This window comes from Lithobates pipiens, unplaced genomic scaffold, assembly GCF_037356315.1.
Source record: "Lithobates pipiens isolate NorthernLeopardFrog02 unplaced genomic scaffold, aLitPip1_a1.2 Scaffold_19, whole genome shotgun sequence".
NCBI lineage: Eukaryota > Metazoa > Chordata > Amphibia > Anura > Ranidae > Lithobates > Lithobates pipiens.
In genome coordinates, this window is record NW_027507764.1 from 357,562,153 (window position 1) to 357,587,861 (window position 25,709).

Below are 25,709 nucleotides of genomic sequence, written 5' to 3' on the forward strand. Positions count from 1 at the left end.
CCACTTTATGCACACCTCCTATTCTAGGGGGGTGAGCGTACTAGTGCACCACTCAGTAGACTTCCAAGTCTATGATAAATTCATACAGAAGGGAGATAGGTTATCCTGCCATGTAAAGTGCACCAATTGAAATGTATTCTGGCTGCTTTATATATCCCACCCCCCTTTAACTCAGAGGCATTGAGAACCCTCCTAGCATTTTAGCCAAGCTACCCTGACCTACCACTGATTGTTGTGGGGGACCTTAACTGCTACATGGACCCCGTCCTGGACAAACATCCGCCACGGGTGAACGGCCGCAAAATTGCCTGAACGGCACTGCGGAAGTTCACAGAGGAGGTGGGATGGTTGGACCCATGGCGGGACCGTAACCTGCAGCAAAAACAAAATTTCCTGCGTCTCAATGAAGCACCTATCCCTCTCCAGAATACATCTGTGCCTATGCACAGCCCAAACGTCCCGCTTTTTACATGACACCCAATACCCTGTCAGGGGCATCTCCGATCACTCCCCCCCACCTGATCCACCTGATCTCTAAGCCTGACACGACCCTGCTGAGGGCTCCCTGGAAACTCAATGCCTTTTGGTTAAACCTACTCCCTTCCCAAGGTGGCCTACCAGAGGCAATTAGGGAATTCTGGGAGCGTCATATGGACTACCCTGATCCTAATACTGCCTGGGATGCCTTTAAGGCATTCCTGAGAGGTACTCATTACTGCAGTTACGAACATCAAATCCAAAACGAGGGCACAGAAGGAGCAGGCAGAACACCTGGTGCAGGTTTATTTACAAGGTTTATTGACAGCCCTAGTGATTCAAACAGAGTCCTGGCTAGATATTTCAATAGGCTTGCTTTTTATGAGGAGGAGGAGGAGGAGGAGCAGACAGGCTGCCACATCTCCCTACCCTTCAGACTCCACAGGGGAACCTGACAGGGCTGCCCATGGTCCCCGCTCTTGTTTGCAGTTGCTATAGAGACAATGGCCACCCTGATCAGGTCTAATCCACAGGTTCAAGGCTTGGGGAGCTTCACGGAAAAAGAAATTCATGCTATACGCGGATGACACCATGCTGCTATTGGGAGACACTTTTGTGATGTCGATCATAGTACAATTCAGAACGTACTTCGGCTTGGTGATCAATTGGACTAAATCATCACTAAAGTTACTAGATGCAGATCCTGATGCTCAGGGCTCCCCGCAGCACTCCACCAGTAACCTCAAGCTTTAAATATTTAGGAGTACAGGCCACTCCAGAAATACAAGAATATATCCCCCTCAATCTGTCACCCCTGTTAGGTCACATTCGCGATCGAATAAAAGTGTGGTCGAGACTAAAAACATCCCTGGTGGGGATGCCGAACCCCTTGCACAAAGGTTTTTACCAGTGAGTGGGATGCCATGGGGTGTTGGAAAAAGACAGCCAAGGCTGATATCTGTCCCTTGATGCTGCATTATAATGCCTGGTTCACACTTGTGCAATTTGAAGTGCGATTTGAAGCTTCAACAGAGAAGCTTCAGCACTCACCACTAGGATTTCCATTATATTCAATGACGCCTGTTCACACCTAAGCATAGCATAGCTTGAAGCTTCTTTTGGTCCCAACAGACTTCAAAGGGAGCGTCTGAAAATGATGCCTCACTGCCCTGGACCTGTAAAGCATTCTGCATCTTACTCACTCTCGAGAGTGCTACAGCAGAGACACAGTGCCCATAGGTCAGATTACAGGCCAGTCCTGGGTCTTCATCACAGCGACAAAGCTGCAAAGAGAGCTCTTATAGCTTTGTAGCAACTAGATAAGCTTGACTGAAGAAAAAGTAAGCTCGATAATATGCAAAAAAAAAAGTAAAAGAACTGGGTTTGCGTCTCAAAGGACATTAGCAAAAAAACAAAACAAACCTGGAACATGATAGGAGTGGTAGGGGTTACTACAGCTTTGTTTGCCAGTGTCCAGCAATCTCCTGTAGACAGCAGCATAACCCAGTGTCTCAGGAAGACACTTGAGAGCTGCCCATAAAACATTGGGTGTTTTTGTGGTACTTTAGCGATGCACTTTTTTTTTTTTTTACGGTCACATGTCAAAAAAAAAAAAAAAACATTTACAAAGAACAAAGCTTGTAGGACTTTTTTCAGCGCACCACCCCAGTGTGAAAGCATCAATTAAAATGAATGGGAAGCACTTTTCAGGTTCTATTTTTAGCGCAAAAGCTCCTTAGTGTGAAAGGGGTCTTAAAGAGGAAGTAAACCCTGATGGGTTTACTTCCTCTTTTTTTCCCTGCAAAGGTAAAGCATAATGGACTACTATGCATCGCATAGTAGCTCATTATGTGTCACTTACCTGACACAGGAGCCAGCGAAGTCGCCGCTGATCCCTGTAGTCCGCCGCATCCATGTTGCTGGTGGCGTCTTGCAGCTCCGACGAATCACAGCGGCGAAGCCGCGATGACGTCACTCCCGCGCATGCGCACGGGAGTCGCGTCTCGCAGCTCCGCCGCTGCCACTCGGCGAAGCCGCGATGACGTCACTCCCGCGCATGCGCACGGGAGTCGACAAATTAGGCAAATCCATTCATGGATTTGCCGCATTTAGTGCGCCTGCGCGCCGCTGTCTACGGCGCATGCGCCGTAGACAGCGGTGCCCATTTTCGGGCAAATATCTCCTAAACCATATAGGTTTAGGAGATATTGCTTGGACCTACAGGTAAGCCTTAATCTAGGCTTACCTGTAGGTCCAAGTTGTTTGGAAGGGTTTACTTCCTCTTTAATAAAGGATTAAGAAATACCTGTATACTTATTTTATCTGCACATTGAAGTAAAGCTTCACACAATTTAGTCTTTTAGTAAATCAATGTGTTCCAACAATTTTCACCGAGGAAGGCTGCAATACTAAAAAAATAAATAACCTAATGGTCTCCAATTTTACAAATTCTTTATTTTAGAAGCATCAGTTACATACCATTTCCACTATCTCTGTTCGAAGTTCTAGGAGTTTTTTATCATGATCAGCATACTATAAGTGAAAAGGAAAAATGGATTATAAATGTACAGCACAAAAAATAAATAATAATTTAAAGACGTAGAACTTGTTGAGTAAATCATGTTCTCGGTGAAAAGACTGAACAGTGCCCACATGGAATGTACCTGTCACAGTCTAGAAGTCACAAGTCTGACCTTTATGGCTTTGTCACTAAATTTAGCAGTTTACTAAGACTTGACTTCAAAGGGTTGTCTGTTGGACTAGAAAGTTAGTTTAACTTTACAAATGACGCGGTTATTAAAAATTAAAAGGTGTACATGTACAATATATAAACAGCTTTAAAGGCGATTTAGAAAATCATGTTAATCTTTCTGTAGGAGTACTCCAAACCCAAATTATTTCCTGAATCTTTTGCAATAAACACAATAATGGGAGAAAATATGTATTTTACCTTTACCTACATCTCAGTTCAAAAATATCAAAGATAAACTGAGGCATGCAAAAAGCATGACTTAATTCTAAATCCACATCTACTATTTGGTATGTAATTGAAATCGCACTACAGTTTCCATAATGTTTCAATCTTTATCTATGGAAACATTTATTGCCTAGTTTAAATAAGGGAAATATCTGCATAACAGGTGGTTTAATTGTATCGGCTAAAGGATTTGTTAGATATTCTCTTTATTCCATTGTTTAATTTCACATTATTTGTTCACATAACATAGCCAGATGGGGGTCAGACTATTTTATTCCCTTTTCAGCTGTTCTTGTGTTAGGCCGGCCATATGCGGTTCAAATCTTGGCCAGTTCAGCAGGGATCGGCTGAGATGCAAACCATGTATGGGCAGACTGAATGTACCAAGCTGATCAAGCGATCAACTTGGGTAAAACCAGCCTGCCAGATTTCATATGCAATTATTTCTAGTGGCTGTTATAGCCGCTAGCAATAATCACTGTGTTCTCCCGGCAGCGATGGCTTCCCCCGCTGCAACCTGTGGTCACAGGAAAGAAATCCGCTCAGTGTATGGCCTGCATTACCTGCTGCTCACTGGGCATTAAATCAGCATCAACCATGCTGGGTATTCCCTTCTGATATATGTGTGAACAGAACTTAAACCTGTATTCAAGGAAACCAGTCAAATGAGACACTTTGTCAGGAAAGGGTCTGTCCGCTGGTAAGATCCATCATTTGGCATGCAGTACTGAGGTCCACCAGCAGGTGTCTCCTGGCAGTTTGTAACCGTCAGGAGAGACTTTCCCTGCTGGTGTTATGTCATCATTGGAACGCAGTACTGGCATCCACCAGCGGATGGATCCTGGCAGTATGGAGCAGACACTTCCTGCGCTCAGGTGTTACATGAGGACAATTACTGCAGTCTTATAAATACCCGGCAAGCCCACACATGCTTGCCTTGGTATCGTTCTCTCCATGTGCCCTGACCTTGTTGCCTGTACTCTGACCCTGAGCCTGCATCTGACCCGACCTGATCTCTCCCGATCCCATCCTGGACCTGTCCCTCCTGTCTCCTGTTTGCCTGAGATCCCTGCTCTGCAGCCCATCCATCTGTCCCCTCCCTCTGGTTCCTCATCCTTACCCATCTACTGATTCCCCTGTGTATGACCTCGGCCTGGCTTTTGTTTACGATTCTGGTATTTCCCATTCATTGCATATATTATTTGTTGTTTGTGGTTGGTAGTGCACTGTCTGTTTTCACTTTCTTGTCACTTATAAAAAAAAACTATTATTTCACCTACATACGTTTGGGTTTCCTCTGTGCAGTCCACACAGTCTGGTCTACTAATTCCCTGATACAAGTGAGGCTTCTTTTACTGACTTCTTGAAAATGCAGATGCTTGGCTGAACCTTTACTCAATACTTTAAGACACTAACCCAGAAATAAGAAGATAAGGACTTGGTTTTCCATGACGTTCCCAATCTGCCTACTTGCTCCAAATGAGTTACTCAGAAAGCACTGAAAGTAGAGAATAAGCTTAAAAGAAAATGAAAGTCAAGAACCTAGCATTTTCAGGTGGAGATTAGCACAGGTAGACCCTTTATTAAGGTTAATCAAAGGTCCTTTCCCACACTGACCATGACCCATCGTCAGTACTTGCACTCATCTAGGAATACCCAACCTATCCTCTTTGTGACAACACTTGGCAATTAGTCACTGGGATGAGCAATTCATTGTAGAATTCATTATACATCAAAACTGCATCGGGAATCAGAGCAGAGCAGTGGAGTGGGAAAGCAGAGTAAAAGGGACGCAAGGTGTCTTCTATATATAGTGAGGTGTGCGTCTGTGAGGGGTTATTCTAGATATTTTTTCCACTGACTTTGAGGGCCATCTCATATTATAGGTTCCGGAGGCAAAGTGCAAGAGACAGAATTGCTAAGAGAGCAGAGAGAACACTCACCTGTTACTGCAAGTGTCCTACTGTTGCTGCTCCAATATTGGTAATGGTATTCTGCAGTACTTCAGCCAATGAGTAGTCCTGAGAAAGCAGGTAAGTGCTCTCTTGGCTGGTTGAGTTCCTATCCTTGGTGTGACATTATAGTCTGGGACCTTACGAGTCCCCTCACAAGGAGCTTCTTGAAAAGGCAAGAAAAATATAGAACCACCACTGGTTTTCTAACCATATAATTTGCTACACTGATCACTGCAACTGAGTGGATTCATAAGGTTTGATGGTGAGGGGTACAAAGAAGCATGAAACACTTTAAAGAATATATCATACGCTCATAATTATAGGTTCTATCTCAAGAAAACTAATGCTAACTACATAAGACACATTAGTTCTGTAATTATGGCAAAACATTTTAAACCTATACCCAATATAGAGTGATATCATAGTAATGCAAGTTGTATGGATTTTACATGGAGTACAAATCCACTGATGGGTGGTTAAATGTTACGGAAAACAGATGTGTGAAAGTGGGACAAACTTACCATTTCCTTTATTCTGCTTTTCTCAGAGTTGAAGTCTAATTTGTTGTTTGCTCTGACTTTAAGAATTTCATCCTTAGAGGAAAAAAAATGATTTGTAAGGTTCTGGTTTACTAAAAAATAAAAAAATAAAATAAAAAGGGGGTTCTGCAACTGCATTCCTCACATTCAATCAGTGCCCTAGTCATACCAACCAAAGAGCTGCTAATGCATTCCAGCATACTGCAGCAAAGTTCTCTGCAATCCCCTGGATCCACCGGACACACAAACTATGTAGACCTCGAAAGATCATTGGGAGGGCAGAAATCTGAGAACAACAACTTTCATTATATTTATTCCTCAACAGCCAAAAAGGATATAAATCAACGTGTGCACCAAAGGCTTTTGCAGGCCTAGTTATTACCTTGTGAAAGTACTGATGACATCACTATGCTGCCTATGGCCTGTGCAGAGAGCAGAGCTGTGGGAGGGACCCAGCAATCCCACCCCCTACAAGCTTCCTGCAGTAAACTACAGGGGGGGGGGCAGATATGAGACGATTCACCCTGAACAAGGACAGAGTAGCAGTGACTGATCTTTATTACAAGAAAATCCTGCACAAAGGAAAAATGTCATGTTGGATTACTGCACATATCTGGAAGAAATACACAAAGCACACAACTGTGCAGCCATTAAAATGGCTCTTGTATTTAGACAATATTTCCTGTTTCAAAGTTCATCTTTAAACATATGCTAACATTTATGTAACATTCAATCTCTTGGCTACCTACATCACCAACCACACTGAAACTTCAATGGCAGGTTTGGAAAGCTATGAACAACTTCCAGTGCAGATACATCTATTTTTGACTTCCACCATTAGTTTCTTTCCACCAGTATTAGGCCACAGAGGCATCCATCCACTCTGCTCCGATCAGCAGGGGGATCAGCTCACAGATCCCCTGCTGATCACAACAAAATCTGCCCGTGTGAAAGGGTCCATACACTCACTTGTGCCCAATCCCACAAGTTCTCAACTTTGCAGCCTTGAAGATTCCATCAGGAGGCTGTGCAGCACTGAGCTCTCAACCAATCGGGGACAGGTGCGTAGAAGACGTTTTTTTGTTTTTTTTTAGTTTTTTCCTTCCAAACAAGCACAAAGGCAGTTAGGCCCCTGTAGTTTTTCAGGCAAACCTGATCGGACCCACCATTCACCACTATGAACTAGTAGGTGTAAAACGGACTTGTGTCCATTTATCCCCACATACCTCTGATCCCATCCAGTTTGCCTGTGGATCGGAGGGTAGTAAAGTGTAGATGGACAGTGGAGTCTATTTACATCCAATGGGCCATAGAGCAGAGTGGGCTCAATCTGTATCTACTTTGCATAAGCTGAGCAGACATGGTCCTGTCATCTATCCGCTCTCTCCTCAGGTCAGCAGCTGATATCTAATATCAAAAGTTTCAATACAGGTTTGTTTATTGAATATTTGTTAGAAACCAAAGATTTGTAGTGAGAGTAAATTACAAAAACTTACTTTTAACTGTTTCTTCAGTTGCTGTAGCTCAATTTTTACTTTCTTTGAGAAAAAACAAAACAAAAAACAAACAGCAGTCAAATACTTTTTTACATTTTGATGTGATTTTGTTCTAGATAGACAGCTGTGGCAACTACTATGTTGAAAAGATATTAAATGAAAAACTATACAACTACATGTTCTACTCTTTTAATGCAAAAAATCCAGAAAAAAAACCTCAGAGTTTACTACACTCCTAAGCGACTCTTCCTTAGAGTCCTTTGTGTCACAAATGCAAGGCTGAACAGGGTGACTTTCTCCACATGGTTTGGGCTTGCACCAAGATCAGAGCTTTTTGGTCAGGTTACTGAGTTTATTGCCTTCAAAATTTTGAATTCCCTAATGTGTTTAACCCCAAATGGTGTCTATTGGGAGTATTTCAGAATGTAGGTCTACCGGCTAAGACCAAAAGTTTTCTTAGAACAGTGGTTCTGAACCTGGGGGGTCAAATGACAATTTGCCAGGGGTCACCGAATGCCATGCCAGTTCACGGCATGGCTGGGGGGCAGAGACTAGCGGTCAGCTGGCTGGTGAGGAATGTGTATTGGGAGAGGCTGGAGGAGACCCTATCTCCTGATACTGGCATAGGCGTCACTGCTGCAAGACACCACAGAGCTGCAGACAGTGAAGCCAGAGACAGTGAGTAACACTACCTGTGATTGGAGGTGCCATTAAAAGTCCCCACTACAGTTTTCAGATTGGCAAATGACCTTGATCAAGAGCACCTAAGTTGGTTGATCAGAACTCCCCCTAGCACTGCCACTCATCCCAACTCCCCGCCAGCAATGTAAAAGAATAAGAACAAGAGACATGGCTAGAGAGAGGGATGGAGAGAAAAAAAAAGAAATTAGGATAGAGATAAACGGGAAAGAAAGGAGAACAAAGGAGTAGTTCATCTTAAAATGTACCATAAGGGATTTTAATACTGTACAAGTGGAAGGGACTCGGGGAGCGCTAAATGTCTGTGGATTAGGGTGCAAATTACTGGTCTTGACTTGGGTGCTGATAACCCACGCTAAGAAAATTTTACTGTTAGGGGTCCCCACAACTTGGGAAATTTTATCAAGGGGTCATGGCACTAGAAAGGTTGAGAACCAGTGTCTTAGACTATTGCTCTTCTATACTATGAAAACAATTGCTCTGCATTGGATAAAGGCTGTGTGTCTCCACTTGGGCCTATAGAAAAAATTGATTAATCAAAACCTTCCGCTTTATAAGGGACATATGAGGAGAAAGGTTGCCCTAAGATTTTTTTTTAAATATGGGGACCATGGATCGCAGGATACTAGCGATTTCTTGCTTTGCTTAGTCCCCGACCCTCTCCCCTAGTATGCTCTTACATTGAGTCTATATGCGTCTATGAGAGTTCTGTGTATTCAAACCTACACTGATCTTTGAGTACTTAATATTTCTTTACCTCTCAGGCTACAAGATCAATAGTTCCAAGACTGAAGCCTTCCCTCTTAATATGGCCCCGCACTTTCGGCCCTCTCCCAGTCCTTCAACTACACATGGAAATCTTCCTCTCTAAAATACTTGGGAGTTCACCTTACACCTACCTTCAAGACCCTATACAAGGCCAACTTTCTACAGCTATACACTGACATAAGGGCCTCTCTTAATAAATGGAAAACCTTAAAGCTGTCTCTTTTCGGCCGCCTAGCGACTATCAAGATGGCGATCCTCCCCAGACTCCTTTATCTCTATGAGACCCTCCCCATCCCAATCCCAGCAGCGCACCTTAGAACACTTCAGGGTGATCTAATTAAATTCTTCTGGGATTACAAGCGGCACCGGATCGCCAGATCTGTTCTATATGCCCCAGGAACCAGGGAGGACTGGCCTTCCCCAACATAGCCAAATACTATTTGGCATCCCAACTGCATCCAATCGCATCCTGGTGCACTCTCCATGCCTACAATAGATGGACTCAAATTGAAAAGCTGTGGGTGGCCCCAACCCATCCAAACTCCATGCTAGCGAGTACGGATGTAAGTGTCAGAGGGTCCTAATTATTGAGCCCAATGGCGCTAGTACATACACTGTGGCGGCGGGCCAAAAAAGTGTATCCGCTCACCTCCACGGCATCTCTGGCCACCTTCTTCGTTTACTTCCAATGCCCCAGACAGCCTGACATCACAGATGTCCCAACCCTGGCTAGATAGGGCCCTGTTCCGATACAGACAGTTGGTAGACTTTAGGACCAGAACACTAAGGTCTTTTCAAGAATTGAAAGACGCCTTTGACCTTCCCAGACAAGCCTTTTATAGCTACTTACAAATTTGCACAGTCCTTCACGCCGAACCTGCAATTTTCCCCCTCAACCGAGTTCAAGCAAATATGCTTGGAGGTCTCCTTCCCCCAAGGGCATGATATAGCGTACATACCAAATTTTGATAATGGATATGTCTCCAGCTGCGCCGCGGCATATTTATATGGACAGATGGGAGCGAGATTTGGGGTAGGTCATACCTTTGGAGGACATGGCAGCTCATTTGATCACGGGCACCTAAGAGCTCCATTTGTACCCTATACAAGGAGAACCAAGATCATGCTTCATTGGTACCAAACCCCCGGAGCTGCTCCACTCTATCTACCCATTGGCTGACTTGTTGCTGGCACTGCCGCAGAGCTGTGGGTACGTTGTATCATATTTATTGGACCTGCCCACAGATCACTCCTTACTGGGTAACGGTTCAATCTCTGCTGCAAGCCATCTCTGAGGTGCAGATCCCACTGGATCCTAAAATGTTCTTATTGGGCCTCCCTCCTGTCTCATTCTCAAAGTCCTCCAAAAAACTCTTAGCCCAGGTGCTGATGGCCGGGCGATGCTTAATAGCCCTAAAATGGGAAAAAAGGGAACCTCACTGGTCAAATTACACACCAGAATTAGGGATGTCAAACGGATGGAATACATGATGGCTTCCTTAAATAATACCCTTGATAAGCATAATAGGACATGGGAACTTTGGGACAGGATGGAGGCTTACCTGTAAGTTAAAGTGTGTTGTAAGGGTTTACAACCACTTTAATGGCATCCCAGTTTTTTTTCCCGTAGGGTTCAACATTGAGGTGGCCCACCCTTTGCAGCTATAACAACTTTAACTCTTCTGGGAATGCTGTCCACAAGGTTTAGGAGTGTGTCTATGGGAATGTTTGACCATTCTTCCAGAAGTGCATTTGCGAGGTCAGGCACTGATTTTGGACGAGAAGGCCTGGCTCGCGGTCTAATTCATCCCAAAAGGTGTTCTATTGGGTTGAGGTCAGGACTCTGTGCAGACCAGTCAAGTTCCTCCACCCCAAATGCACTCATCCATGTCTGCAAAGGGTGGGCCAACTCAATATTGAACCCTATAGAGTAAGACTGGGATGCCATCAAAGCTCATGTCCGTGTAAAGGCAGGCGCCCCAATACCTTTGACAATATAGTGTAGCAGCCTTCTGAGACCCATCACAGATCCCAGAAAGCTGCAAGACCATTCAGGCAGCTCAGCTTGGTTTGCGCATATATAGTGGGAAATCTGCTGTGAAGCTGCAAGCACCCACAGCCACCATCCCAGAGTAATGATGCCGACGCCTGGACCCGAAGACAGGCAAAGAGCCGGCTCAGCTAAGGACCATGCTTAATCCCTGGACAGGTAAGTGTCCTATTATTAAAAGCCAGCTACAATATTTGTAGTTGCTGACTTATTTTTTTGTTTCCGACTGAAGAACCGCTTTAACTTTTCTTGCTGTTCCTGGTCAGAAATGTGAAAATTATCGAGATTGGAGACAGCCAGGAAACTAGCATTTTTTAGAAGGGGTAAAAAATGGCAGCCCTCATATTTCTCTCAGCAGTGGTTCCTAAATGAACTAAAGCAAAAGTGTAGCGTGGAAAATTCAGTGTTTACTGACATCTAAACCTGGTTCTTTGGGTTACTGTACTTTGCACATGTACTTTGTCTTTTCATTACTGCATATACCTTTTTTTTGTAACTATTATGTTTAAATATAAAAGCATTTTATGTGAAACAAATGGATTTATAACACTAGAACATTTCAATAACACTTAATCTGGTGTGTATTAAGTACCTCATTCTGTGTTCGGAGAGCAGAGAATTCACTTTTCTCCAGGATGATCATATCCTTTTTTACTGAAGCTATGTGTGACATGACCTGCTGAAGAGTGATCTCCTGTAATAAAAGATGCATAAGCCCTGCATTAGCTTGATGGCAGTGATATATTAGTAGAGCTGGCCCATATGCTTAGGTTTAACAATTCATTTTTAATATAATTGGGATGGTAGGGCAATTGAGAGATCTATATGTGTTATAGACTATATTGATAGTAGAAATTACATTACTCCTATAATAGTTAATCTAATCATTTGGGGGTCAATTATATTTTCACCTTTTTAAATTTAATATATTCAAATCATTTGTCATATTGTATTATGCAAATAAAGTCTTTGATTTACAGGTAAACTTTTAAAAAGGTGAGTGCATATACTGCAGAACCTGTCTAAAAAATTAAAAATAATGAAAAACAGAGAAAAATTATACAGAAATATAGAGAGAGATAGATACATATATACGTGGACACAGGCACAATTTTCATACTTTTGGCTCTGTATGCCACCAGAATAAAATGAAAATGAAGCTATCCAAATGAATTTGAAGTGCAGACTTTCAGTTTTAATTCAAGGGGTTGGACATAAATATAAAAGTACAAATGTATATAAGCATAAATAAAATGTTGATTTTTATTATTTTGTTGAGAATCCTTTACTGGCAATGACTGCCTTAAGTTTGGAACCCATGTACATTTACCAAAGACTGGGTTTCCTCATTTCTGATGCTTTTCCAGTATCTAACTGCAGCTGTCTTCAGAGGTTCTTTGTTTGTGGGTCTTTCTGCCTTTAATTTTGCAACCGAAATGCATGTTCAATAGGGTTGAGATCAGGTGATTGACTCGGCCATTGCAGAATATTCCACTTCTTTTCCTTCAAAAGCTCCTGGGTTGCTTTTGCAGTGTGTTTTGGATCATTGTCCATCTATACTGTGAAGCATCATATAATCAATTTGCTGCATTTGGCTGAATCTGGGCTGACAGTAGGGGTGCAACGGATAGTCACCGATCCGTGATCTGAACGGGTCAACCTACTCGGATCGTCACACCCCGCGATCCGTAGAGTGCTCTGCTGCCTCGGCCTTAGGAAAGGCCACGGCTTCGGCCTAGCTCCGGAGCGGCGGCAAACTTGGTACACCCAGCAGCTGTTTACAATGTGATCGCTCTGTCAAATGACGGAGCGATCACTTGTAAATAAACCAGCGTCATGTCACGACGTCAGTTCCTCCCTCTCCCCTCTTTGTACAGATCAGTACAAAGAGGGGAGAGATCGGATGGCAGCAGCGCTGTGGCCTGGATCTGTAGTGCCCACAGCGCTGCTCTGTGACAGTTGCAGTCACATCCATTCATGCTCAGCCATCCCTCAATATCCTGCCATACTTTGCAATACTCAGTAATACCCAGCCATACTCTGAAATCCAGCCATGCCCATCTGTACCCAGCCATTACAGTGGGGAGATGACGTGGCTGTTACAGTGGGGGAGATGACGTGGCTGTTAAAGTGGGGACTATATGGTGGTGGAATTTTCCTCGGTTCTTGCAAATTCAATTATTATTTGCTGATCCGAAAAATGATCCGATCCGTGACTCTGACCCAAGGAACGATCCGATCCGTGAGTTTTTTGATCCATTGCACACCTAGCTGACAGTATCTCTAAACAATTTTTCCGGCTGCTTCTGTCTTATCCCCGATAAGCATCAATGACCCAGTGCCACAGGAAGCCATGCATGCCCATGCCATCACACTACCTCCACCATGTTTTACAGATGTGTGCTTTGGATCATGAGCTGTTCCAAGCCTTATCCATACTTTTTCTTCCTGACATTCTGGTACAGATTAATCTTAGTTTCATCTGTCCAAAGAATGCTTTTCCAGAACTGGTCTGGCTTTTTTTTTTTGGATGTTTTTTGGTCAAGTCTATTCTGGTTTTTTCTATTCTTCAGGTTTATGAATGGTTTGCACCTTGTGGTGAACCCTCTGTATTTGTTTTCGTGAAGTCTTCTCTTGATTGAAGACTTTGACAATTATACGCCCACCTCCTGGAGAGTGTCCTTCACTTGTCTGGTTGTTGTGAATGGGTTTTTCTTTACCCTAGAGCGGATCCTGTGCTCATCCACAACTGTTTTCTTCCATGGACATCCAGGCCTTTTTTTGTTACCGAGATCACCAGGGTGTTCTTTCCTCAGAATGTACCAAAAAGTTAATTTGGCCACACCTTACGTTGCTACTTTCTCTGATGGATTTGTTTCATTTTTGAAAGCCTTACAATGGCCTGTTTCACCTGCATGGACAGCTCCTTTAATTGCATGAAGTTCACAGGAATAGATCCCAAATGCAAATACCACACTTAGAATCAACAGACCTTTTACCTGCTTAACCACTTGGGATCCACGCTATTGCCGAATGACGGCATTAGCGCGGCCCTAGATTGCCGGGACTACGTCTATTGACGTAGTCCCGGTTACGAGCAGCCTGCGCGCCCCCTGAGGGGCGCGCGCGGCGCGCTCTGTGATCGGCGAGTCCGTGAGACTCGCCTGATCACCGATCCGTGTAAGGGGTCGATCCCGACCCCTTATCACGTGATCAGCTGTCAGCCAATGACAGCTGATCATGTGATAAAACGGAGCCGGTAATCGGCTAGCATTCCTCCTCGCGCTGACAGCGCGAGGAGAAAAAAAAAAAGCCGATCGCCGGCGGCCGTGTTCGGGACATCAGTCCCGATCACGGCCAGCAATTCAAGCGGACACCTGCCCCCTGCCAGTGCCCACCTGCCACCCGCAGTGCCATCCTGAAATAAAGTAAGTGCCCCCCTGTCAGTGCCACCCAGCAGTGCCCATAGTGCCCACAGTGCCACCCAGCAGTGCCCACAGTGCCACCCACAGTGCCACCCAAAATCTGCCTCAAAGGTGCTGCACCCCAGTGCCACCCATCAGTGCCCAGCAGTGCCGCCCATCAGTGCCCAGCAGTGCCACCTATCAGAGCCACCTATCAGTGCCACCTATCAGTGCCCATCTATCTGTGGTACCTATCAGTGCCCATCCGTGCCACCCATCCGTGCCACTTATCCGTGCCACCCATCCGTGCCATCTTATCTGTGCCCATCTTTGCCCATCAGTGCCGCCTTATCTGTGCCCATCGGTGCCGCCTTATCTGTGCCTATTAGTGCCGCCTTAACTATGCCTATCAGTGCCCACCAGTGCAGCCTATCAGTGCCCACCAGTGCAGCCTATCAGTGCCCACCAGTGCAGCCTATCAGTGCCCACCAATGCAGCCCATCAGTGCCCACCAATGCAGCCCATCAGTGCCCACCAATGCAGCCCATCAGTGCCCACCAATGCAGCCCATCAGTGCCCACCAATGCAGCCTATCAGTGCCGCCTAATCAGCGCACTTCAATGAAGGAGAAAAATGACCGTTTGCAAAATTTTATAACAAACTATTAAAACATGATTTTTTTTTTTTTTGCATCTTTTTTTGTTTGTTTAGCAAAAAATAAAACTCCGAGCTGTAACTAAATACCACCAAAAGAAAGCTCTATTTGTGGGAAAAAAATGATAAAAATTTCATTTGGGTACAGTGTTGTATGACCGCGTAATTGTCACTCAAAGTGCATCAGCGCTGAAAGCTGAAAATTGGTCTGGGACTGAGGGGGCTTTAAGTGCCCAGTAAGCAAGTGGTTAATTGATGAAAAAAAAAAAAAAAAGAAGAAGTTGCCCACACCTGACCATGAAACAGCTTTTGATTCAATTATCCAATTACTTTTGGTCCTTTGAAAAAGGGGGGTGGCTATTCTTAAGAGCTGTAAATCCTAAACCCTTCCTCCAATTTGGATTTACATATGCTCAAATTAAACCTGATAGTGTTCACTTTCAGCCCATAGCCATTATAGAACTATAGCTTGAATATGTTTTGATAAAAACCTGAAAAAAAAAAATATGTAAAATAGTTAAATGCAACTTAATTGTGAGTTGTAAGAGTCCCAATCCACAGAATTCTGTAAATTGTCAGTAGCAATAAAAACAAAACAGCTTTCTTTAGCTGAGGAAAAGCCATCATAGTTCCAGTATCTAAAGCCAGTATTTTCAGATATCAGCTATGACAACATTTTTCAGTTTAAGTACACAAGCCCTTGCTCATTTTTCTGCCACAGGAGACACCCAGGAATTTTTAGGTTTTTGGATATTTTTGTTTCTAGAAGGCTATACCCACCCTTAGATCCCATTATTCTCATTTCTAACCTGTTGCACTTTGGAAACCATGTCCTGGTATATGAGATCCATGTTAGTATTCATGATTTTCACTAGTGCTGACACAATGACCTCCGACTGACGAGTGCTGAATCCTAGACAAAAAACACACAACTCAAATACATAGTACTGGAGGACATTCTATTTAACAAAGAGTGTGACAATTTTAACAGTTTTTTGTGTGGATCAGTGATCCAATCAGGTGAAATGTAGGCCTTTCAGTTCAAGCAAATGTTGCATAGCAGCAAAACTTACACGTGTCTGTTTTTAACAGCCAACAACTGTTACAAGCATTATCTTATGAACAAAAGCCAACAATCCCCATTCAAGGCCAGAAAGACCTGGTTGGTCACAGTCATCTTCTCTCATTCTCTTTTATGTTCTGGCCTGCTTTCATATATGAACTATGATTAACCAAATGCAAAGAAAATGGGTGAAAAAAAACCCTGAAAATGAAACTTGAACAAATTCCCTGAAAGTGTGTCTCGTGCATTCTAAAAGTGGTGAGGAATACACAAAATTCATACACCTGTCTAGAACTTGTACTTGAACTTGGCACACGGTGCAACACTTTTAGAATGCACGCAAGACACTTTCCCAAAATCTGTCTGAGACAGTTTTTTCCTCTGTACACCCAAAGAGAGTTAGTCTTATTTAGCTCCACTTTTACGTTTGGTGCATTCAATTAGACACAATGTAAAATTGGTGCACTTTAGAACTACCTGAATTTGGTGCACAAATGACAGAAAAAACCCTATGGGACTTTAAAGGCCCAAATACACAAAAATAATAGTAAATGACAATTGGAGGAGTATAGAATATAAAATCTCAATACAAACTTTATTAAACAATATTTTAAAAACAAAATACGGCTGGTGTAGCATTATGGCAACCATAAAAGAAATATACGTGAACAGTGTGCTGCAGTTTCTGTCGACATCATGGTGGTCCAATAGTGACCAGTCAAGCATAATCACCCAAAGCATTTCTGAAGTGGGTTCTTTCATCAGGGGTGTAAGGCAAGTAGAAAAAAATCACTTATGTTACCTGAGTATTTGTACATCAGCCAACAAGGTTAAAAACAAGCACTGGTATCCATCATGTTGCCAGGGGGGACGACATACCAGTCACACTCATGAGAAAAAGCAAAGCGAGGGCAGCCAAGGAGGCATGCCAAAAGGGGCCAATGGTCCCCAAAAAAATTATTATTATCTTCAGACACAAGGTGTCACTGGATATGTGGGGAGAAGTCCTGAAGCAGCCTCTCTGGTTGAGGTCCAAGATGGATTCCCTTGTTTTCAAAATATTGTTTAATAAAGTTTGTACTGAGATTTTATATTATACACATCCAACTGTTATTTACTATTATTTTTATGCATTTGAGCCTTTAAAGTCCTGTAGGCTTTTTTTTCTCTGTCATTTGTTACAATTTGGGATGATGGCCTACCCTCTTCCCAACCAGACATCAATTATATTTGATGTACAAGTAGGTGTCAGAACCAAAAGTGTCGCAAATGCTTCATGAATTTGTCCCAATACATTAAAAAGAGGGACGAACACCAGAAGGGTGGCACAGCAGCTTTACTGAATTCCCCACATGCTATCCTAAACCAACCCATTACATTTCCTGAAAGTGTTTTAATAAAGCAGACTTATCCGTGCGAAATGTACAGCCTTCTTGAAAAGTCTAATAAGCCTTTCTTAGCAGTTCTAAGAGCCGATTCACACATCCCCCTCACCTTCCACTTGGCTCAGTGCTATTCTAGAAATCTCAATGGGCAACAAAAATGAGAGGCAGGAAGGGGTGCTAATCAAATTGTGTATACTGAAGTACCCCAGAATTATGTACTGCCAAGGAGCTTCAAAAAGACTGTCATAGGGCATGCACGCGCATCAATAGCAAACTAGTGGAGTCAGTTAAATAATACCAGCTGTACTCTAAAGTGAGAACCATTCTGTCGTTTCAATGCATTTTAACCACTTCCCGACCGGCGCACGACGATGTACGTCGACAGCATGGCACGGGCAGGCATATTGGCGTACATGTACGTCCCTGCCTTCCCGCGGGTCGGGGGCCCGATCGGGCCCCCGCCCGGTGCCTGCGGCGGTCGGTATTCGTGCGGGAGCGATCCCGGACGAGGGGGCGGCCATTCGTTCATGGCCACCCCCTCGCGATCGCTCCCGACGAATAGGAATTGTTCGTGACATCACTTCCTCTCCTGTAATGTAAACACAGGAGAGGAAGTGATGTATTCTCTCCTCCGTGTCGGTATTTTTCGTTCCGACACCGAGGAGAGAGGATCGGTGAGTTGCACCAACACGTCACTACACAGTAGAACATGCCAGGCACACTCACACCCCCCCGATCACCCCCCCCCAATTACCCCTGCCCCCCAGTCACAGTGACACCAATGTCATTTTTTTTTTTTTTTTTGCATTGGTGTCATTTGTGACTGTAATAACTGTTAGGGCAGTTAGGGTTAGCCCCCTTTAGTTCTAATGTACCCCCCTAACCCCCCCAATAAAGGTTTAACCCCGTGATCACCCCCCGTCGCCAGTGTCACTAAGGCTGGGTTCACATTGCAGCAGTTTATGAGAACGAATGTGATTCGCACCGCACTGCAGTGCAAATCACATCCGATCTCTGTGCGATTCGAGTTCAGCCATTCGCCGCACCCGCCGCAAATTCGCACGGGACCCTTTTTTTGGCCCGCAGCAGAATCGGATCGCATGGGTGTTCACACCATGCGATCCGAGTTTGCAGATCGCACTGCGATATGCGAACTGATCTGGGGGTGTCATTAACATTTCACTGACACTCCCAGCAGTTCGCATAGGGCAGTGTGAACTGCCGCCGGGAGGCATGCGATGCGGGAACCCGCCGCGGATTCGTGGCGTTCCCGCATCGCTCCAGTGTGAACCCAGCCTAATAAGCGATCATTTTTCTGATCGCCGTATTAGTGTCACAGGTGACGCTAGTTAGGCAGGTAGGTATTTAGGTTCGCCGCAGCTTTTTATAGCGCCAGGGACCCCCATATACTACCGCATAAAGCCCCCTGATTGCCCCCTAGTTAACCCTTTCACCAGTGATCACCATATAACTGTTACAGGTGACGCTGGTTGGTTAGTTATTTTTTTATAGTTTCAGGGCACCCGCCATTTATTACCTAATAAAGGTTTAACCCCCTGATCACCCGGCGGGTGTCATTTGTGACTGTAATAACTGTTAGGGCAGTTAGGGTTAGCCCCCTTTAGTTCTAAGGTACCCCCCTAACCCCCCCAATAAAGGTTTAACCCCGTGATCACCCCCCGTCGCCAGTGTCACTAAGGCTGGGTTCACATTGCAGCGGTTTATGAGAACGAATGCGATTCGCACCGCACTGCAGTGCAAATCACATCCGATCTCTGTGCGATTCGAGTTCAGCTATACAGATAGTATGGCTGAATTCGTGTCGCACCCGCCGCAAACTCGCACGGGACCCTTTTTTTGGTCCGCAGCAGAATCGGATCGCATGGGTGTTCACACCATGCGATCCGAGTTTGCAGATCGCACTGCGATATGCGAACTGATCTGGGGGTGTCATTAACATTTCACTGACACTCCCAGCAGTTCGCATAGGGCAGTGTGAACTGCCGCCGGGAGGCATGCGATGCGGGAACCCGCCGCGCATTCGTGGCGTTCCCGCATCGCTCCAGTGTGAACCCAGCCTAATAAGCGATCGTTTTTCTGATCGCTGTATTAGTGTCACAGGTGACGCTAGTTAGGCAGGTAGGTATTTAGGTTCGCCGCAGCTTTTTATAGCGCCAGGGACACCCATATACTACCGCATAAAGCCCCCTGATTGCCCCCTAGTTAACCCTTTCACCAGTGATCACCATATAACGGTTACAGGTGACGCTGGTTGGTTAGTTATTTTTTATAGTTTCAGGGCACCCGCCATTTATTACCTAGTCTCACTAGTGTACCCCTAAATTTAGGGGTGTCTACTTTCCAAAATGGGGTCATTTGGGGGGGGGGTTTGTGCCATCTTGGCATTTTATGGCCTTCAAAACTGTAACGCCCTTAGAAAGCCTGAAGGCGGTGCTTGGTTTTCGGGGCCCCGTACGCGGCTAGGCTCCCAAAAAGTCCCACATATGTGGTATCCCCGTACTCAGGAGAAGCAGCAGAATTTATTTTGGGGTGTCATTTCACATATGCCCATGGCATGCATGAGCAATATATCATTTAGTGACAACTTTGTGAAAAAAAAAAAAAAAAAAAAGTTTGTAATTTTCCCGCAACTTGTGGCAAAATATAAAATATTCCATGAACTCAACATGCCTCTCAGCAAATAGCTTGGGGTGTCTACTTTCTAAAATGGGGTCATTTGTGGGGGTTTTGTGCCATCTTGGCATTTTATGGCCTTCAAAACTGTAATAGGTAGTGAGAGGTGAACTCAAACATTTACGCCCTTAGAAAGCCTGAAGGCGGTGCTTGGATTTCGGGGCCCCGTACGCGGCTAGGCTCCCAAAAAGTCCCACATATGTGGTATCCCCGTACTCAGGAGAAGCAGCAGAATTTATTTTGAGGTGTCATTTCACATATGCCCATAGCATGTGTGAGCAATATATCATTTAGTGACAACTTTGTGTAAAAAAAAAAAAATATATATTTTTTTGTCATTATTCAATCGCTTGAGGCAAAAAAATAAAATATTCAATGGGCTCAACATGCCTCTTATCAATTTCCTTAGGGGGTCTACTTTCCAAAATGGGGTCATTTGGGGGGGGTTTTGTACTGCCCTGCCATTTTAGCACCTCAAGAAATGAGATAGGCAGTCGTAAACTAAAAGCTGCGTAAATTCCAGAAAACGTACCTTAGTTTGTAGATGTGACAACTTTTGCGCAAACCAATAAATATACAATTATTGACTTTTTTTTTACCAAAGACATGTGGCTGAATACATTTTGGCCTAAATGTATGACTAAAATTGAGTTTATTGGATTTTTCTAATAACAAAAAGTAGAAAATATCATTTTTTTTCAAAATTTGCGGTCTTTTTACGTTTATATCGCAAAAAATAAAAATCGCAGAGGCAATCAAATACCATCAAAAGAAAGCTCTATTTGTGGGAAGAAAAGGACGCAAATTTTGTTTGGGTACAACATTGCATGACCGCGCAATTACCAGTTAAAGCAGCGCAGTGCCAAAGTGTAAAAAGACCTCTGGTCATTTACCAGCAAAATGGTCCGGTCTGAAAGTGGTTAAAGCATTGCATTTTTTTTAAATGCAACATGCTCCATTTTTAAGTGCATGTCAACACATTGGTGTGAACAGGACCTATTGGAAGCAATGGATGGCCCATCATTGCTTTGTGCCTGCTTTGAGTAAGCAGCCCAACAGATGTGGTGCAAGTGGGCCCCAAGTCCCTAAGTCAAACCAGCAGTAAGACCCCATTCATACCTGAGTGTTTTGTAGCTTGAAGCTAAAAAACGCTTGAAGGGAAAAAATCCATTATACTCTATGGAGATGGTTCACATCTCCATGCCAAGTCACCTGAAGCCCAACACCTGAAGCTCAAACAAGTTCTGGACCCTTTTTTGTCACTCGAATTGGGCACATTTGAGCATTTTTTGGAGCATATTCACCCAGGAAGCAGATGACAAAATCTAAAAACAGTATTCAGTAGCAGTATTCCCAGGGACACAAACTGACCACACCAGCACAGATGCAAAATGAAACTGGCAAGATTAGCAGGTATTTATCAGCAACCTAAAAAATAGAAAAATGTACAGGCTACATTTACTAAACGTAAAAGAGTAACCACCTATATTATTCTTCAGTTTGGGGTCACATACAACAGAGAAAAATTGTACACAATTAAATAATAGGTCCTAGTACACTACAAAAAAAAAAAAACGAATTGAATATGGTTTCCAAAGCAAGACAGGCGATTTGTTTTGTCTGTCTAAGCATGCGATATTGTTACCTTTGTCTTCCAGAACTTGCACAACAGCATGAGTGTCAAAGTAGAACTTCTTCCCCACAAATGAAAATACGGTCCTTTTTTGCGTGTCCCCTGGTAATGAAACGGATGTTCTGTAATCTGGAAATCACAGACAATAATGTTGTAATGACTGTCACATCTACATAAGCAATCCTGAAGAAAGTTATGAAGGTAGACTCAACACAGTTGCTGATATACACATAGAAATAAAATATAAGCTCCTGAATAACCACTCATTAAGGACCCTTTCACACACATGGACCGGCTACTTCTTCAGTTCAGTCCAATCTACATGTGTAAGAGGGAGGGGGAGATGAGAGAAAATGCCTTTAATGGGTAAAGGGCCACTTTAAATGACAATGGGTAACAAAAGGCTAGATATTAAGTGGAATGAGATGACTCTTTATGGGGGATGGTGATAGAATGAAGAGGAGTACTGCAGTGAAAGTTGGACTTTCAGGGTAACTAGTGTTTGAGTGGGTGTTCCGAATCCCACGTGTCATGTGGAGCCTCAACAATTGAAAGATCTGTATTTCAATGAAAGGAAGGAGAAACTGGAATGAGTGAAGGGAATATCATCACATTGTGAACCGGCCGCACTTGAATGATTGAGATCCTAAGTGGAGGACAGCGAGGTTTAGAGATACCTTGTGGATCAACACCCACCGTGGCACCCTGTGAGACATCCTAAGCAGGCGATTAGGACTCTGTAGTGGGCTCATTATCTGGTGGTGAGCAGGCATTCCAGCCATAGGTGGTGGTCACTGAATCCACTGGATCACTATTTTCTGAATATCATTTTGAACTGTCACTTTGAGTTGCACAGTGGTGGATATTAAATACAATATTGGGACTTTGTTCTTTATTTTCAGTCATTTTTGATTATAATTTATATGGGTTACGCTACACTGATTATGGTATATGTTTCAAGGTAACTCTTTTTTTAATTAGTCTGGCCAATATCTAGTTGTAGGAACATAGAAGGAAATTCATAAAATGTGTTGTATACAGGAATTTAGTTAAAGTGATTGTAAAGGCTTTTTTTGTTAAAATAACAAATATGTTATACTTACCTGCTCTGTGCAAGAGCTTTGCACAAAGCAGCCCCAATCCTCCTTTTCCAGGGTGCCCCGGCAGCGGTGCGAAACGTGTCAGTTTTCCTGTACCCTGTTATTCATTTTCCTGTTATTCCTTTTGCCGTGGATTTTTTATTTTATTTTGTTTTGATGTGACCCACGTTGTTTCAATTAAAGATGGGATTTCAAGTCTTTTTCCAGTGTGCTGCTATCCAGAGTTTTGTCCTGCTTGTTTGCTCAAGGTTTGAAATCGTGCAAGCATTTTAAACCCATATTTCAGTGCGAGTTTTGGGGGCGATTTGAAAGACATCTGTGTGGGTTCATGCACAAATGTCTATTGAAATCATCCTGAAGTCGCCAAAAGTAGTGTAGGAACTACTTTTGGAAATTGGTGAGGCACCACAAGGTCGGTGTGTCACACCAATTGCCATCAATAGGCTGTGATCTGGCATGTGATTTGACAAGTCAAATCGCGCCGGCGTGAATGTGGGCTCAAGCTCATTCCTATTTGCTAAAAATTAGGCAGCAGCCGGTGTCTTAGCTACTACAAGCCCAGCATAGGAAACTGTCGCATTCATGACAGCTTCCCAGCACAGACATGCCCAACTCTGGGCACTGGTATCTCTCTGTACACCTGTTTGGATCTGGCCTTGGGCTCACCATACATCTTATATTCTGAATGCACTATATGCTTTATATCAGGGATCCTCAAACTACGGCCCTCCAGCTGTTGCAAAACTACACATCCCATGAGGCATTGTAAAACACTGACATTCATAGAAATCACTATGCATGATGGGAATTGTAGTTCCTGAACAACTGGAGGGCCATAGTTTGAAGACTCATGCTTTATCTCTATCAACAAGTACCGTATGTAGCGCAAGGGGCCTGCTTTTGGATACAAAATTGATTAGGATAGTTTACAAACGAGTCTTGGCTGATTGCACAAAAGGCTGGATTGTAACATGTATAGTGAGTAATGGCCCTTACACATGATCCGAATATAGTACGACAGACCGTATGACCTTTATTCACTTAATAGTCGCAAGTAGAAATTGAATAGGTAAATAAAGTCATGTGTTGTAATGTATTTGTATTGTATTTTCAGACGACAACTATACTGACTAAACGAAAATCGTATGATCTGGTATCGTACAAGGAAAAGTTGCATACTTGTCCGGACGAATAATATTGGATGAACTGTCGTGATCGGCTCTCGAAAGTAGTGGACACATGATCCGAAAATTGTACGATTCTTCCTCGGACGAGTTTTCGTACGATATTCGGATCATGTGTAAGAGCCATAAGGATGAGCTCAGGCGTGTTCACAAGGCCACGTGCCCGCCAGGAAGCGGACGATCCGCAGCGCTAATCACAGGCAGTGAGACATTTCCCGATACGCGGCTGCACAGATCAGGAAATGTTTCCCTGCCTGTGATTAGCGCTGGGCAGTGTCGGCTTACTGGCGGGCGCGCGGACTTGCGAACACGCCTTAATAGTGAGCCTTATTACTGCCAGTTTCCTTATCTGCAAGCTGACAGTGATTTTTATTTTATTTTTAAATCTGCAACAGTTTCTAAAAGCAGAACTATTTTTATTTTTTATTTAAATATGGTGAGCGGCCAGGCTGTTTATTGCAGGAAAGACATGCAATTTTAAAGCGACCTACCACCAGAATAGTCTTAAAAAGAGTATTTATTTCCCCAGATAATCTGTACAGCATATGTTAGCTTCCTATAACCTTCTCCTTGCTTTACATATTATTATTCCAACACTCCAGCAGGTCCTCCTGCCTGCAGATGAATGGTCCACCATGTTCTCCTATATCTGCAAGGCTTTGGCAGCTGACATCTCACCTCTCGTGCACGCTCTCAGCAGCCCTGTACAGCGCGCGCCCCCTGTGTACAAGGATACAGCGCGCTCCCTGCAGGCGAGGACGCGCCACAACAGCTTCATGACGGGGAGACTCCAGCACGCGCCTCCAGAACCGGGCCGCTCCCGAACTCCGTACCCAGAACAGGCACCCGAGGAGTCTTCAGAGCGCCTCCATGTCTGGATCTGCTCAATTGTATTATGAGACTTCCTGTGAAATACAAATATTGCAACAGCAGCGTGTTCGTCTGATATTGCTTCAGCAAAGAGTCATCTAATTCCAATGACAGCTTTTAACTTCTAAATCTGTGAAACGTTTTGTGAAAACACGGAAATAGGCGGGGCGCTGAGACATAAGGAAGTGAATGTCTGCATACCGGGAGCCATGTTGGCTGTGACGTTCCCAGTGATTGCAATGATTGCTGGTCTTCGGAATCATGGCTGTGCGCTAGACAGTAACAAACAGCTGATATTTCGGGATTTATTTATGAAATTAGCTTTGTTAGGACCCAAAACAAATGCTACTAATGTGCCATTTGTTAAAGTATAATTAAAGGCATTTTTTTAAGTTTTAGACAGACTAGAGAGGGATTAGAACACTTGTTTGTTTTTATTGCTATCTTCTGACAGCCTTAAAGTGGTTGTAAACCCTAACACACCACTTTGACCTACAGGTAAGCCTATATTAAGGCTTACCTGTAGGTCCAAGAAATATCTCCTAGACCTAAACCTATACGGTTTAGGAGATATTTACAAAAAGACAGCCACCGTTGTCTACGGCGCATGCGCCCTAGACTGCGGCGCGCAGGCGCACTGGGCAGGCTGCAGATCGCGGCAATATGCCGCTCGTGTCGGGTCCCGTGTGCATGCGCGGGAGTGACGTCATCGCGGCTCTGGTGAATCACAGCGCCGGAGCAGCGAGACCCGGAAGTTGCTC

At 43.9% G+C, this 25,709-nt stretch overlaps 1 protein-coding gene across 1 annotated transcript in view; it reads right to left on the reverse strand.

The window, feature by feature from the left end:
• The window catches only part of MCUR1 (mitochondrial calcium uniporter regulator 1), a 63,362-nt gene extending 38,263 nt beyond the window's left edge, over positions 1 to 25,099 (reverse strand). Inside the window, exons 1-7 of the mRNA XM_077492220.1 lie at positions 24,757 to 25,099; positions 21,807 to 21,923; positions 15,829 to 15,932; positions 11,554 to 11,655; positions 7,445 to 7,486; positions 5,931 to 6,002; positions 2,956 to 3,009 (exon numbers count right to left, since the gene is read on the reverse strand). Coding sequence (XP_077348346.1) covers positions 2,956 to 3,009; positions 5,931 to 6,002; positions 7,445 to 7,486; positions 11,554 to 11,655; positions 15,829 to 15,932; positions 21,807 to 21,923; positions 24,757 to 24,856 — 591 coding nt within the window. The 5' untranslated portion in view covers positions 24,857 to 25,099. The remainder of the gene's footprint in view (positions 1 to 2,955; positions 3,010 to 5,930; positions 6,003 to 7,444; positions 7,487 to 11,553; positions 11,656 to 15,828; positions 15,933 to 21,806; positions 21,924 to 24,756) is intronic.
• Positions 25,100 to 25,709: the final 610 nt, after the last annotated feature.